The 14,814-nt window shown below is 50.6% G+C and overlaps 1 protein-coding gene across 2 annotated transcripts in view; it reads left to right on the forward strand.

The window, feature by feature from the left end:
• The window catches only part of KCNJ3 (potassium inwardly rectifying channel subfamily J member 3), a 37,972-nt gene that overhangs the window by 6,092 nt on the left and 17,066 nt on the right, over positions 1 to 14,814 (forward strand). For both annotated transcript variants that reach the window (XR_004358086.1, XM_032693537.1), the window contains exon 2: positions 711 to 927. Coding sequence is in view for 1 of the 2 variants with exons in the window: in XM_032693537.1 (XP_032549428.1) it covers positions 711 to 927 (217 nt within the window). In the remaining variant the exon portion in view is untranslated. The remainder of the gene's footprint in view (positions 1 to 710; positions 928 to 14,814) is intronic.

Genomic DNA, 14,814 nt, shown 5'->3' on the forward strand with positions numbered 1-14,814 from the left:
ACTGTGGGTGACACTGGGACATCAGGGACACCCAGAGCTGTCCACCCAGCACTGCCCCATCCCTGGAAGTGTCCAAGGCCAGGTTGGACAGGGTTTGGAGCCACCTGGGCTAGTGGAAGGTGTCCCTGCCCATGCCAGGGGGTGGCACTGGATGGGCTTTGAGGTCCCCTCCAGCTTCACCCTGGTGGGTGATGCTGTGGGTTGGTGGCACAGCCACCATTCCCATGGGTGGCCAGTGGTTTTCCAGGGCCTGGATCTGTGATTGAATAAAATATGTGTTGGAAATAATCCCTCCCTCCTCTGCCAGTGCTGGGCTCCCACCTCTGGCACGGCCCTGTGGCTGGAGCGGGGTTTGCCTGGTGAGGTGGGTGCTGCAGAGCACTGGGATGTGGGATATGGGGTGTGGGATGGTGTGGGGTGTGGGATATGGGGTGTGGGATGGTGTGGGGTGTGGGATATGGGGTGTGGGATGCTGCAGGGGTGTCTCAGTGGTGGTCATCCCAGCAGTGATCCCAGAATCCCAGACTGGTTTGGGTGCGAAGGGACCTTGAAGCCCATCCTGTCCCACACTCTGACACCTTCCCCTGTCCCAGGTTGCTCCAACCTGGCCTTGGATGCTTCCAGGGATGTCCCCAACCCCTCTGGGCAGCCTGTTCCCACTCCCAGCCTGCTCCTGACCCCCTTCCCTGCCTCTGCCTCTCCCTCCCCAGTCCCGGCAGACCCCGGAGGGCGAGTTCCTGCCTCTGGATCAGCTGGAGCTGGACGTGGGCTTCAGCACCGGGGCTGACCAGCTGTTCCTGGTGTCCCCCCTCACCATCTGCCACGTGATAGACTCCAAGAGCCCCTTCTACGACCTGTCCCAGCGCAGCATGCAGACAGAGCAGTTCGAGATCGTCGTCATCCTCGAGGGCATCGTGGAGACCACGGGTGAGTGGAGGGGGCACAGCCCCCGGGGCTGGGCTGGGAAAGGGGGGCTCCAGGGCCTGGGGGCAGGGAGAGGAACTGCCTGCAGTGCCAGCAGGAGGAAAATGAAAAAGAGAAAAGAAAAGGAAAAAAAAAAAAAATAAAAAAGGGGGGGAAAAGGGAAAACGGAAAGGAAAAAAATGGGAGAAAAAAAGAGGAAGCGAAAGGCGAATAGAAGGAACAAAAAGCAGGGGAGGAGGGAAAAAAATAAAACCCCCAAGGATTGCAGAAGGGAGAACAATCCAGCCCCTCTTCCCAGGTACTGCTGAGCCTGGATGCTGTTCCCAGCTGGCAGGAAACAGGGATGGGGGGAATTCCTGGCTCAGTGTTCCCGTCCTGGTTCCCATCTCACCTGTGCAGGTGCTGCACACCCAGGTGCTCACAGATATCCTTCTGAAATGCTTTTCAGCATTTGTGTGGTGACACAACCACGGGAATTAGGAGCTGGATGATCCTCTCAGCACGTGGTGACTCTTGGGATGGGCCTGTGCAGGGTTAAGGGTTGGGCTCCATGACCCTTGTGGGTCCTTCCAGCTCAGCATGTCCTGGGACTGTGTGGAGCTAAAGCAGGAAACATCCCCCAGGACCTCGTGGACATCACCTGCTCTTTCAAAAAAGTTCAAGGAGTGGCTGGATTTTACCCAGAAGGAGGTTTTATTTAATGATGTTCCCAAAGCAATACTCTAAAAGTGTCCAAACCGGAGAGGAGCCAGCCTGTCCCAAATTCAGAGAGTGAAAAAGTGCCATTTGTTTGTCACCTCAGCACTAACAGTGCTGGAAAAGCTGAGCTGATTGTTCCAATTACTGAAAGACTCCAACCCCACATTTCTGTGGCAAGTCACTGCCGTTAACATCCCTTTTGGAATATACGTGTTCAGTTGTGCAGTAAATGGAGGAATATGAGAAAGTGTGGTTAGAAATGGAATAAAATGTGCAACTAGCAATCACATATCATCAGAATAACAGAGAGGTGAACATCACACCTGACTCTGAGCTTTGTCCTGGGTGATTTATGGACACCTGATCTTTGAAGGCTGTCTTTTCAGATAATTAATTCTGTTGGATTATCTGGACCAAATTTGCTGTGCATGGATGAGTTGGTGTATCAGGCTCCTACGAGGTCTAGTAACAAGAAAATAGGGTCCAAAATTTCATTAATCCTGTTTTTTTTTAAAAAAAAAGATGAAGTTTGGAGTAGCACAGAATTTTTGAAGGGCAGCCAAAGTCGTGGTTCCCTCCACACTGTGGCCCCTGGAGGGATTCTGGCAGTGTGGGTGTTACCCAGGTGATGGGTTTTGGTGCTCCCTGGATGTTCTGGTGCTGTGGTGATGCTCTGGGGGGGGTTGGGAACGTGGTGCCCCCAGCTCAGCCCAGGCTGGGCTGTGATGCTCCTGCAGCCAGCGAGTCCATGCCTTCATTTCCCAGCCTGCTTCCTGCCCCAGGGAATGTTCAGAATAGCTTTGATCATTTTTTGGGTCCATATGTTGGTGTTCCAGTGCTTCCATCCTCTTTTCCTTGCACATCCAAGAGCCTCAGGCTGCAGCTCAGCCTGGTCCCAGGGAGGCTGGGACAGCACAGGGGAATCCTCTGTGCTCTTCCATCCTGATATTTCCATAAAAACTTTCGTATTTCCATAAAAATTCCTTGATATTTCCATAAAAACTCCCTGATATTTCCATAAAAGCTCCCTGATATTTCCATAAAAACTCCCTGATATTTCCACAAAACCCTCCTGATATTTCCATAAAAACTCTTTGATATTTCCACAAAAATTCCCTGCTATTTCCATGAAAGCTCCCTGCTGGGGTGGAAGCTTTACAGGGCTCACCTGCAGCCCAGAACATGCACGTGGCTTGTTTTTATTCTTTGCAGAAGAGTTTTCAAACAAAATAACGGAGGACAAGTTATTTTGTAAATAACTCTTGGAATTTTAAAACAAAGTGGTCTGTTTGGGTTTGTTTTGGTAAATATTTTAGACCTGGAAATTGTACAGAGAAAGGAGGAAAAAAAAAGAAAAAAAAAGCCCCAAAGAGGGATTTTCTGGGTCTTTAAAGCCTAATTCGTATAAGCTGCGAATTTCGTGACCTAGTTTTGTGAGATGAGCTGAATATTGGGCAAAATAGAGCAAAATGTGCTCTATCTTGATAAAACATGAAGGGATGAAAGGGTTTTAAAGTTAGAAAAAAAACCTTTCAGTGGGAGAAAATGAGGGAGGAGGAGAGGACAGGGCTGGAGGAGGACCAGGGATGGCAGGAGGGGGTCAGAGGGTGAAGATGATGGAGAGGAGGGGAAAATCCTTCCTCCAGGGCTCTGCCTTCCATGGGTGGTTCCAGCAGCCCCTTGTGCTGAGCCTGGCTTGGGTGTGGAAGAGAAGGATGTGAGGGAAGGGATAATCCCATCTGAGGATGCTGGGTTTTTGTAAGAGAGGAGAAGTGGACAGTTCAGGAGGGTTAAAACCTGCAGGAAGGCAGGATCCACCTCTATCCTGGTGCTGTCCCAGCACATTCCTTATTTCACTTCCCACCTCTCCTGTCAGTCACCTTAAAGCTCAAACATCTGGCAAGGCAGAGGTTGTGCTCTGGGAACAGCCAGTAATCTGTGTGCAATCCTTGTTTGTAAATGTGGGAAACACTTCCCATGGATTTTGTCCCCGGACACCTCTGCCAAGGGTAGAAGGGGTTTAGCTCAGAACTGCAAGGTCAGTGTGGTGGTGGGAGTGTGAGCCTGGAGCTGGGCTGGAGGTCCAGACACATCAGCCTCAGCACTGACAGTGTTTTTGAAAGGTCACAACCCCCAGGATTCTTCTCCTTGTGGAATAACCAGAGCAGGGATCTGGGGGGGTTCAGCTGGGCCGTCTCATCCAGGCCGGGCTCTCGCCAGGAGAGGTTGGAGCAGATGGTCCTGGAGGCCCCTTCCCACCTGCTGAGGGTGATTCCAGTCTGGGATTATTGGGAATACGGTCAACAATTTGCAGGTGGCTCTGGGGGAGGTTTTGGAGGTGGAACTGCTGGGAGACCAGGGCTGTGTGTCCTTGTCCTGGCTGTGCCCGTGTCCCGCGGTGCCAGCGGTGCCGCACGAGCCTCCAATCTCTGCTGGCGTGGAAGGAACAGAAATAACTTGCAGTCGTTTGGGAACCAGGGAGCTATTTTTGGGTTGGTGTGAAAACAGGGCTTGTTTGGTGGGGTTCTTTTATGTCTTGGAAAGTCAGTGAGTAGGTCGTGCATGTGGAAAGGCTTTTCCGGTGGGTTCTGAGGGGTGGGAGAGGGCTGGGGGCACCCCTGGGTCCCACCAGGGACCACCCCGAGGGATCAGGAGGGTCCTGTGGGCAGCAGGTTGGAGGCAGGTTCGATGACCTGTGGTTGGTTTGCAGCTGGACTGAAGTTCCAGCTGGGAGTGTTTGAGGTGGGACCGATGGCAAGAGGGTGGGAGGAGGGTTTGGGGGGTCCTGTTGTCTCTGGTCCGGTCGAGCCCAGCAGGAGCAGCCTGAGGTCAAAGCCCAGGCTGAGGAGAGGAAGGTGGGGGGTTGTGTGGGGTGCTGTGCTGCAGATCAGCCCAGCTGGTCCCTCAGGAGATGCTCCTGCTGCCTCCCAGCCCTCCCAGCTTCCCACAGAGGTCCCTTCCCGCTGCTGCTGTCCCAGACCTCGCTGTGTTGCCTTTGATTTTGAGTTTTGAGGTACAATCACAACGTTCTGTTGGTCCTACTGGGAGCAGAGTGAATTTAATTGGGAGTGAAAGCTGTGCAGGTCTCAGAGCAGCCCCTGGAGGGTGAGTGTGCTCCAACCCCTGCTCCTACCAGGGGTTTCTCTTGCATCCCACGAGGAAACCAGATGTTTAGTGCAGAGGGAAGAACTTTTACCTTTCAGCCTGTACAGCTACATTTGTAGTGGTTTTCAATCCCCTCAAATCAGTTACTGCAGGAAAAAATCCTCATCATTCTGTGTCATTGAGTTGAAATTGTGCTGGATTTTGAGACTCAGAATTAGATGATCCTCAAGGACCCTTCTGACCCAAACTGTTCTGTGATTCTGTGAAATGCTGCTTAGGAAACTACCTTTTGTGTTTAGAATTGGACTCAGCTCTAATGTTTCCTTATAAAACCAGTTAATTCCCCTTGGATCTGCCTTCCCAAGCAGGGAATGTTGCTGAGCAGAGCAGCAGTTTTAGGAGGAGTTTTCCCCAGCACTGGATGTGCCCCTTGGCTCCTGTGCCACCACTCCTGGCTGGACAGCCAGGCAGAGGGGCTGATAAATCAGGGAATCGCAGAATCCCAGGATGAAGGATCCCATTAACCTTCCCATTTTCCATGTTATTCTCATTCCAGTCCTCCACTATCACCAGGGTGCAAGTCCCTCACAAATTACAACAAGGATTAGAAGGTGTTGAGTGTTTCTCCCTCTCTATATTTACAATAAACAGGGATTTAGGAGCCAGATATCGTTGGTTTGAGCCATGTCTGTCTTTTCATCTGGACTTGGAGCTTCTTGCTTTGCTCCAGCAGGTGCTTATGGAGATTTTTTCCCCTCTTTCTTTCCTGCTTTAATCCGTTGACTTTTGATCTGCGACACCGCCGAGGGGTTTAGGGAATTAGTAAATACACACAATAAATTTTGTTTTGACTGTCTGCAGAGGCAGTAAAGATTTTTTTGGAGCTGTCTAATGAGTTGTTTAAGCAGGATCTTCTTGCTTATAAATCCCACTTGGCTGATTAAAATCACCATTTCCAATGCCTTCTCTCATTAAACCATATAAAAATGATTTCTCATAGATGCCTCCCAACTTGATTAAGTTAATTTACTGCCTCATCAGTGAAATTTTAATTTCTGGATATATAAACATTTCTTTATGCTTTCCTTACCCTCCTTAATTACAGGTTTTAGGTTGTTTGGATAATAAGATGTGGAAAGTGGGGAGCAGAGGCAGCACATCCCTGGAGGGAGGGACCCTGGGGCCTCTGACCCCTCCTGGTCCTCCCTGGGGCATCAGGGCTGAGCTGGGCAAAGCCAGGCTCTCCTTCCCCTCCCAGGGGGACTTGGCCCTTTCCAAGCAGCTCTTTCTTTTGGCAAAATATCTCAGCAGACAGATTTTTTGTGAGGTCACAGCAGGGGTCACAGCCCAGGATGCCTGAGGTGACTGAGGGGGGCTCCTGACTCTCCTCGTGACAGGACAAGGGGGTTTAACTGAAAGAGGGAAGACTTAGGTTGGATATCAGGGGGAAATTTCTGGCTGGCAGAGAAGCTGTGGCTGCCCCTGGATCCCTGGAAGTGTCCAAGGCCAGGTTGGACGGGGCTTGGAGCAACCTGGGCTGGTGGAAGGTGTCCCTGCCCATGGCAGGGGGTGGCACTGGATGGGGTTTAAGGTCCCTTCCAACCCAAACCAGTCTGGGATCCTGTGACCTAAAACTCCTGTGTGGGGACTGCTCTGAGCTCATCCCAACACCAGGCCCAGGAGCTTTCCCTGGGAATGCTGGAGGATGCTCAGTGCTGGCTCTAGCATTGGGTTTGTTCCCAATTTTTGGAGCGTTTCCCAGCCATGTTCCAATGGCTTTTCAGGACCCAAGGATGGTTGTGATTCACAAGGGTAATTGCTGATCATTTGGGATTTATTCTGATAGATCTTCAACCCCTCTGTTATTCTGATAACATGTAATTTTGAAGGACAGAGTGTTTATTTTCCAACCCATTTTTCTCATCTCACGTTATTGTGATGGGGAATGTTGTCAAACCTTCCTGGGGGTGCTCATGGGGAGAACAAGCTTTGACTTTCCCCCTGGCTTCTCCTTCTGGATGTGTTTAGGATTACACAGCCCTTTACAGTTCCTGTATTATCCTGTGGCTTATCAGTAGGCCTCTAAAACTGCTAAAAAATGAGCACTGGATAAGAACCTGGAGTGTACAAAACCTGGCAGGAATGGGATGTGCATCCCTTCTCCAAACTCATTAAATGCTGCTTCGGAAACCTTTTAACATCATTTTCTGATTAAAGAAATCAAACAGCCTGCCAGGCTTTTTAATTAAATAAATAGAGATGGCATCAAAGGCTTATTCCACTGGTTTTACTTTTAAAAACATGATTAATTTGAATTATGGAGCCACGGGTCTCCACAGGAAGGTTTCCCTCAGCAACAGATACATGGGGGTGATGGCAGAACTCAACAACTCGAGGGAACAAAGAGCTGTGACACAGATCTGAGAACTAACAGGATTTAGATCATTTCTACAACCATTTCCAAGTGTTTTTCTCGTGTGTCATTCTCAGGGTTGCTTTGCCTTGAAGAAACCTCGATACAAATGTACAGCTTTAAATGTGGAGTGTAAAGTATCATGGAATTACAGATTGGTTTGGGTTGGGAGGGACCTTTAAAGGTCAATATACTTAATTTGGTTTTGTCTTACCATTCAGATTCTGGGGTGTTGGTTTTTTTTTTGCACAAATGTGGGCAAAGCATGGAAGAGGGAAAACCCTCTGGAGGTGGTGGAGGAACTAAGTGGTATCCACATACTGCATCACTTGAGAGCTGGTGGGTTTGTTCTCTCCTTCCCCACTGTCTGACAGCAGATTTTGTGTCCAGGTCTTGGTGTTCCTAAGGAATCACCCATCTCATTGTGTGGACAGGGCAGCAGTTTGGGTGGAGAGGTGGGTCAGGAGCTCCCAGTCCAGAGCTGCCTCTTGCAGAGCATCCCCTGTGCTGGTGCTGCTCCCCCAGGGATGGCTGGCCTTGGATCACTCTGGGTCCTCTGTCAGCCTGGGAATGGCAGGAATCTGTCAGGAGCAGGGATCTGGAGTGTGGAGTCACCTGCAGGTCGTGGTCTTTGGTGAGGGAGTCCTTGTGTCCTGCCTTGGTGGGACGGGACCGGAGTGGTTCCCCAGGGGTGACTCAGGGGCTGAATCTCCTGGAATCCACCTTTCCAAACCACTCCTCTGCCAAATACCACAGACTGACAGATGCCTGAGGTTGGGTGGGACTTTTGGAGGCCCTGTGACCCAGCCCCACTGCTCCAGCAGGGCCACCTAGACTCAGTTGCCCAGGAGCACCTCTGGGTGCTGAGACATCAGTAAAGGGAGGGTGACAGGAAAAGAACAACTCAGCAATTTCACATCACCAAAGTGGCTTTTTTCTCTCTTTACTTATTTATATTTTTAATATTTTTTTTAGGCATAACCTAGACATGATAAGATAGCAATTAAAGATCCCCCGTCTTGGCAGTTCAGCGGCTCTTTTTCCAGTGCTGCTGTTACGTAAAATCCCTCAGTGGAAAAACCAATCTGGGTTGGTGGTGTGGGCAAAGGCAGAGGTTTGGCACAGCCAGAGGGCATGAGCTGGGCCTGGGAAGCATCAGCTTCCCCCTGCTGCTCAGGGGCAGCACAGCCACCATCAGCTGGGCCAGAAAAAGGGGGAAAAAGCATTTTTAGTGCTAATGAATCGTGATCCTGGAATGGTTTGGGTTGGAAGGGACCTTAAAACCCATCCAGTGCCACCCCCTGCCATGGGCAGGGACACCTTCCACCAGCCCAGGTTGCTCCAAGCCCCGTCCAACCTGGCCTGGGACACTTCCAGGGATTCAGAGGCTTCTCTGGGCAGCCTGGGCCAGTTTCTTGCCACTTGTTTTTTCTGTTAATAACCATAAATTGGAGATCTTCATTTTTTTCTTGTCCTCTCACCATTGCTGCCTCTCTGCTGAGCTGGATAAATGATTTAGGGATTTTTCATATTTTTTTTGTCTGCCATGACCCCAGTGCTGGAGGCAGGACAGTGATGTTGGACAACATCAGCTTAAAGCCCTGCTCAACCCCTGTGGGTTGTGCCAGAGTCTGAGTTTGAGCCAGCAGGAACCTGAGGGGCATTTTATTTCCCACATGTGGAAGTGGGGCACTGCACATCCTAAATAAACAGGTCCTGCAGAATACTTTGGACCCAGGATGAAAATACTCATCCCTGAATGGCTGATGTGGGCTGAATTCAGGAAGCATTTTAATTGCTGGTGCAATTTGAGTGATGGGTTTTGCATGTTCCTAAATATTTGAGCTCCCAGCAGGGTTCCTCACACCCTCACTCACCTGAGGGCTCATGGCCTGGAAAGAGCCAGGAGAGGGGCAGGTTGGGTGTCAGGGACAATTCCTTCATGGAATTGGGGTGGAGTCCCCATGCCTGGAGGGATTTCCAAGCCCTGTGGATGTGGCCCTTGGGGACAGGGGTCAGTGGTGGCCTGGGCAGGGCTGGGGGATGGTTGGACTTCGTGGTCTTGGAGGGCTTTTCCAACTGAACCATTCCATGATCCTGTGGAGACCAGGCTGGGGTTTCCAGCAAGGCTGTTGCTTTAAATGGAACTAACTGGGAGATAAATGGGAAATCTTCTATTTTCTGTTAGTGCAGCAAATAAATTCCTACTTCCAAGAGCTGCACTTGTATAATTTCCTGATATTTTGCATATCTCTCATTTTTTTCCTCCAGTTTTTCAATTTTACTGCAAAATACCCTTTAAACACCCTGGATCCCTGCAGCAGCCCAGCTCTGTCCCCTCAGCAGCCCTGTCCCTCTGCCTGGGAAGGAAATTAAGCCCATTTGACCTGATTTGCTCTGACAAATCCATTTTGGCCCTTGCTTCAACCCTGCTCTCTTCTGGCTGATGAAAATTGTTTTCTTGCTTTGTGCAGTGGTTTTTTTTTTGGGATGTGGAGTGAACCTGATGGGGTGTAATGACCTGTCCCCTTCCTCTTCCTCCTCACTGGAGCATCCCTGGATCCAGGAGCTGCTCCATGTGATGGGAGTGTCGGTGTTGTCCCTTTCTGAGGCAGCAGGGGAGTGATGGGGGGGGGGGAAATCAGCAAATATTTTTAATATCAAGGGTCAAAAATTGAAGTTGGAAATACTGATAATTCCTGGGAAGGGCTTGCAGCTGCTGAGCAGCTCAGCGAAGCCCTTCTGGCTTGCCTTCAGTTTGTAAATCAGGATTAATTCATATTGCATTGATGAAAACAAGGGGTTAGAGCAGTTTGTACTTTGTTCCTTTCTTCCACATGATCAGAAATGTTCGTTGTCTTCAAAATTAAAAAATTCCTTCTGCCTTTTTATTACTTGGAAATTCTGGGCAGTCACTGTTGAGCATCAGCCTCCTTCAGTTTTCAGGTGGTTTTCTTACTCTTCAATCTCATTTGTCACAAACCCAAAGGTTTTTACTCTTTTGCCTGAGAATTTGGCTGGGAAGACACCAAATGCTCATCCTGAGCTGGAACATAAAGCATTCCAGGAGAAATGTCCCTGCTCAGAGCAGGGGGTTGGAAAAAATGAGCTTTAAGGGCCCTTCCAACCCAAACCATTCCAGAATTTTATGATATTCTGTGGATGCATCTCAATTTCTGCTTTAGGTACAGAGAAACAGGTTGTTTGGTGGGAAAATGGATGGCCAGTAGCTGGAAATTGTTTAATTCTGGGGGGAAAAAAATGGAAATAAGTAGCTGCACCTCACCCTTTGGAAATTCAGACTAAATCCTCCCCGTGTGGGTCTGTAAATGAAACATCGAAAAGGGAACGTGGCCTTCCTGGTGGGAAGGGTGGAGGGAAGAGTCCTCTGGGATGAGGGAGGAGGGGATGGAGGGCAGCAGGAACAATGGAATTACAGCCATTAAGCTCTGGGAAGATGAGGAATGACCTGCTGACTCTGTCTCTTGGAGGGCTGGGGTTTATTAATCACGGGCTTGTCTCCACTGGGGATCTCCAGCCTGGCCCAGCCCTTGGATTGTGCTGGGGGGGAGAGTGTTGGGGGGTTGGAGCTGATCTCTGAGGCCCCTTCCAACCCAAACCAGCCCGTTTTGTTTATTCTGTTGAAGCCTGAGCCATTATTTTTATGTAACAGCCTATTTCCACTCCTTATTTAACACCCTGGATCACCTGGAAATCCAGCCTTTCCCTGGCCACTTCCCCTCCATGAATTATTGCTGCTGCTGTCGATTCTGTCAGCAGCCAACTGATGGCTCTGAAGTGTTATTTATCTTTTGTTTAAATACTCTTCAGCAGGGTACCTGCCTCTGGCAGATGTGCTGGCTGTTAAAACCTGCCAGAGAATGCCCAGCTGTCTTTTCCATGGATACCTGTCCCTCGTCCTGGATACCTTTGTGCTCACTGTTCTTTATTTACAGCACTGTAACACGGGGGGGTTGTTGTTGAAGGTTTTGGTACCAACTGGGGGCTCAGGGGTTTTATGGGTGACATAAAATAGTCGTGGTTTCTGTTCAAAGCCTTGTTGTGTGTCTGCTGCTGTTTCTTTGGGGGTTTTTTTTTTGAGGTGAGACTGAAGCTGAAGCAAAGGGCTGCTTTAGCTCTTTGTGTGTTACACAATCAAACCTCCACTTAGTGCTCCTTCCAACCAGCTAAATGACGATAAAATCCTTTGGCAGGAGAAGGGGAAGAAGTCGTGGGTAAAAGGCTGTGATGTTTCAGGGGAGCCATCCAAAATGTCATCAGGAAGTTCAGGATTTTAGGGAGGAGAAACTGTGCTGGGGCTGGGAACAGCCTGGAGGCTCCTGCAGTGCAGGAGGCTGTGACACCCTCCCTGGGGGGGGGCTCGTCCTCCTGCCTCCCTTCCCTGGCTGGGCTGGATTTGTGGGATCTGGGGAGAGCAGGTGGAGCAGGAAGGGGTGAGGAGGATGGGCTGTGTGCCCCCAGGGTGGGGCTGAGCCCTGTGGGCATGGGGCTCTTGGGGCTGGGGGCTGGAGCCCCTGCCCAGTCCTGGCTCCTGCCCGTGCTCAGGACTCATCCCACTGGACAAGGTCCAGTTATTTAGGACTGATCTGCTATTGGAGCCATCCACTGCAGATCATTATCTTGGCTCGTTGCACTGAGTTAATCTTGAAGTCAAAAATAAGCTCATTAGTGACCGTGACGGGGTTCAAAGGGTTTTTATCTCTGTATGTCATCACAGCACTGGGAGAGGGTGCTGGGGATGCTGGAGCAGCTCTTCCTCCTCCAATTGCAGGATTTATCAGAGGCTCATTGTCTTTTTTTCTCGTCCTTACTGACTCTCTGCAGCCCTTGAACATATTGTGCAGCACATTAACAAATCCCAAACCTCACTGCAGAGAAACTCAGCCCTCCTGGTTCGAGTGGTGGGGTCTGAACCTCTATGTTTTCAGACCAGATCCTGGGGAATTGATGGGAGGGGGGTAGGATGTGATTGCCAAGAGCAGGGCACTGGATCAGGGTGTGTAGGTGCCTCTGGACTCAGTGTGACCAGCAGGGAGGGGGGGATCCTACCCCTCTGCCCCCTCAGGTGAGACCCCCCTGCAGAGCTGCTCCAGCCCTGGGAACAGCAGCACAGGGACGTGGAGCTGCTGGAGAGAGTCCAGAGGAGGGCATGGAGATGCTCCAGGGCTGGAACCCCTCTGCTCTGGAGCCAGGCTGGGAGAGCTGGGGGGGTTCACCTGCAGAAGAGAAGGATCCAGGGAGAGCTGAGAGCCCCTTGCAGGGCCTAAAGGGGCTCCAGGAGAGCTGGAGAGGGACTGGGGACAAGGGCTGGAGGGACAGGACACAGGGAATGGCTTCCCAGTGCCAGAGGGCAGGGAGAGATGGGATATTGGGAAGGAATTGCTGGCTGGGAGGGTGGGGAGGCCCTGGCCCAGGTTGGGCAGAGAAGCTGTGGCTGCCCCTGGATCCCTGGAAATGTCCAAGGCCAGGTTGGACGGGGCTTGGAGCAACCTGGGCTGGTGGAAGGTGTCCCTGCCCATGGCAGAGGGTGGCACTGGATGGGCTTTGAGGTCCCTTCCAACCCAACCCATGCTGTGATTCCATGATTCCCTGGTTTTTACCCTGTGCAGTTCAGGCTCAGGGCTGGCTCTGTTATTCCTGTCGGGAGGTTCTCTCTCCCGGCTGTTCCTGCTGACAGGGTCAGTTCTGCACTTCAGCTCTAATTCTCCCCTTCCAGTTATTTATAACTTTCCAGTCAATTAACTCCTAAGACTGCAATTTTTTCATGCTTGGTCTTTGCTTGGAGGAAAATATATTTTGGCAAGTTGGTAGACAAAAAAAAAAAATCCCTTTGCTTTTTGTGGCTGCTGCTTTCCCGGTCCCCAGCTGTGCGTTCCCGGCGCTCCTGGGAGGTGGGGAGAGAAATCCAAGCAAAAGAGGGGGAATTAACATTGCAAAAAGAACCTTTTTTTTTCTTAATCCTACCAGATTTCCATCTCCTCTCACGTATGACTTGCTGAAGTGTCTCTTAATGGGCCGAGGATCCTGAAATATTGAGAGGCATTTAGCACAGTTTCCGTGTATTTCCGTGGAAAGATGTTGAGGAGCTCGTGGAATTCGCCCCAGAAGTCCCAGAAAGTTTGAGTTTTTTTTTTTAAAAAATAATTTTCTGGGATCTAACAGATTCTTCCTGCTGTTCCAGATTTATTCCATTTATTTCCTGGGAGGATTCTTCCTGCTCAGGTTTGGTCAGAAATTATAAAGGATTCAGGGAGAGTGACAAGGACAAGGGGAATGGCTTCGAACTGCAGGAGGGTTGATTTAGAGTGGACATTATGGAGAAATCCTTCCCTGGGAGGGTGGGGAGGCCCTGGCACAGGTTGCCCAGAGAAGTTGTGGCTGCCCCTGGATCCCTGGAAGTGTCCAAGGCCAGGTTGGAGCAACCTGGGCTAGTGGAAGGTGTCCCTGCCCATGGCAGGGGGTGGGACCGGATGATCCTTAATTTCCCTTCCAGCCCAAACCATGCTGAGATTTTTTGGGGTGATGACTTTGGGGTGCTGTGAGGTCCCACAGCTGCTGTAGTGTCAGTCAGGCACCCCAGTCCCATCAGGAATCACCTCCTGTTTCCTTTGGACAGATCTGAGGAGGGAGAGCAGGGAAATGCAGAGATGGATGGGGCCAAAATGAGGCGGCCTCGTGGAGCAGTGATTTTTCTAATGAGATTTCCTGGGCTCCTCGTTAAGGTATCGACCTGTGTGTGCAGCAGGATCACTCAGGACAAAGCAGAGGCTCCCAGCTCCTGCAGGAATAACCCAGGACACGGCAGGACTAATTGCTGGTGATTAAGGACACGTGTCAGGGTCAGGGCTGGGCTGGGGGGATCTCTCTGTCTCCCTCCTGTCCATGGCTTTGGCTGGGTCAGAGCCTTGCATTGCAAAGGGGCTTCTCCAGGGAACCCACAGTGCTTTAAAGGGGGCAGGATGTGGGGATTGGGCTGACTTTGGCTTGTGGAATGTTTTTGGGATTGGAGTAACCACGAACTGGAACAACTTGAAAGTTAAAATTGTGTCCTTGGAGTGCAAAGATAATAAAGATCATGGAATCACAGAACAGTTTGGGTGGGAAGGGACCTTAAAGCTCCCCTCATCCCACCCCTGCCATGGGCAGGGACACCTTCCACCAGCCCAGGTTACTCCAAGCCCCGTCCAACCTGGCCTTGGACACTTCCAGGGATCCAGGGGCAGCCACAGCTTCTGTCATAAATGGACTGAACAAGTTGTGTCCAAGGAAGGACTGGCCATGGCTCTCAGTGCTCTGGGCTGGGTGACAAGGGGGGGATGGGTCACAGGTTGGACTCGATGATCTGGGAGGGCTTTTCCAACCTAAATGACTCTGGGATTCTGGGATCAAGTTCCTGACTAGTGTGTTTGATTCCAGCTGCTCCATCAGGTACCAGATAGAGCTCTCTACATGTACCAAACTTCCCTTCAGAGCCCCGTTAATGATTCATTTTTTTTGCCCTTAGATTTCATACCGTGACACTTCCCGTGTTTTGCCTGCAGTCATCCAACAGGACACAGACCTGAGCACATTCCCAGCATTCCAGCTCCTTCCCTCCTCCTCATTATGCTTCAGATGCTTTAAATTCCCCCAGTAATGGGGAGGAAATTTCC

This window comes from Chiroxiphia lanceolata, chromosome 7 (assembly GCF_009829145.1).
Source record: "Chiroxiphia lanceolata isolate bChiLan1 chromosome 7, bChiLan1.pri, whole genome shotgun sequence".
NCBI lineage: Eukaryota > Metazoa > Chordata > Aves > Passeriformes > Pipridae > Chiroxiphia > Chiroxiphia lanceolata.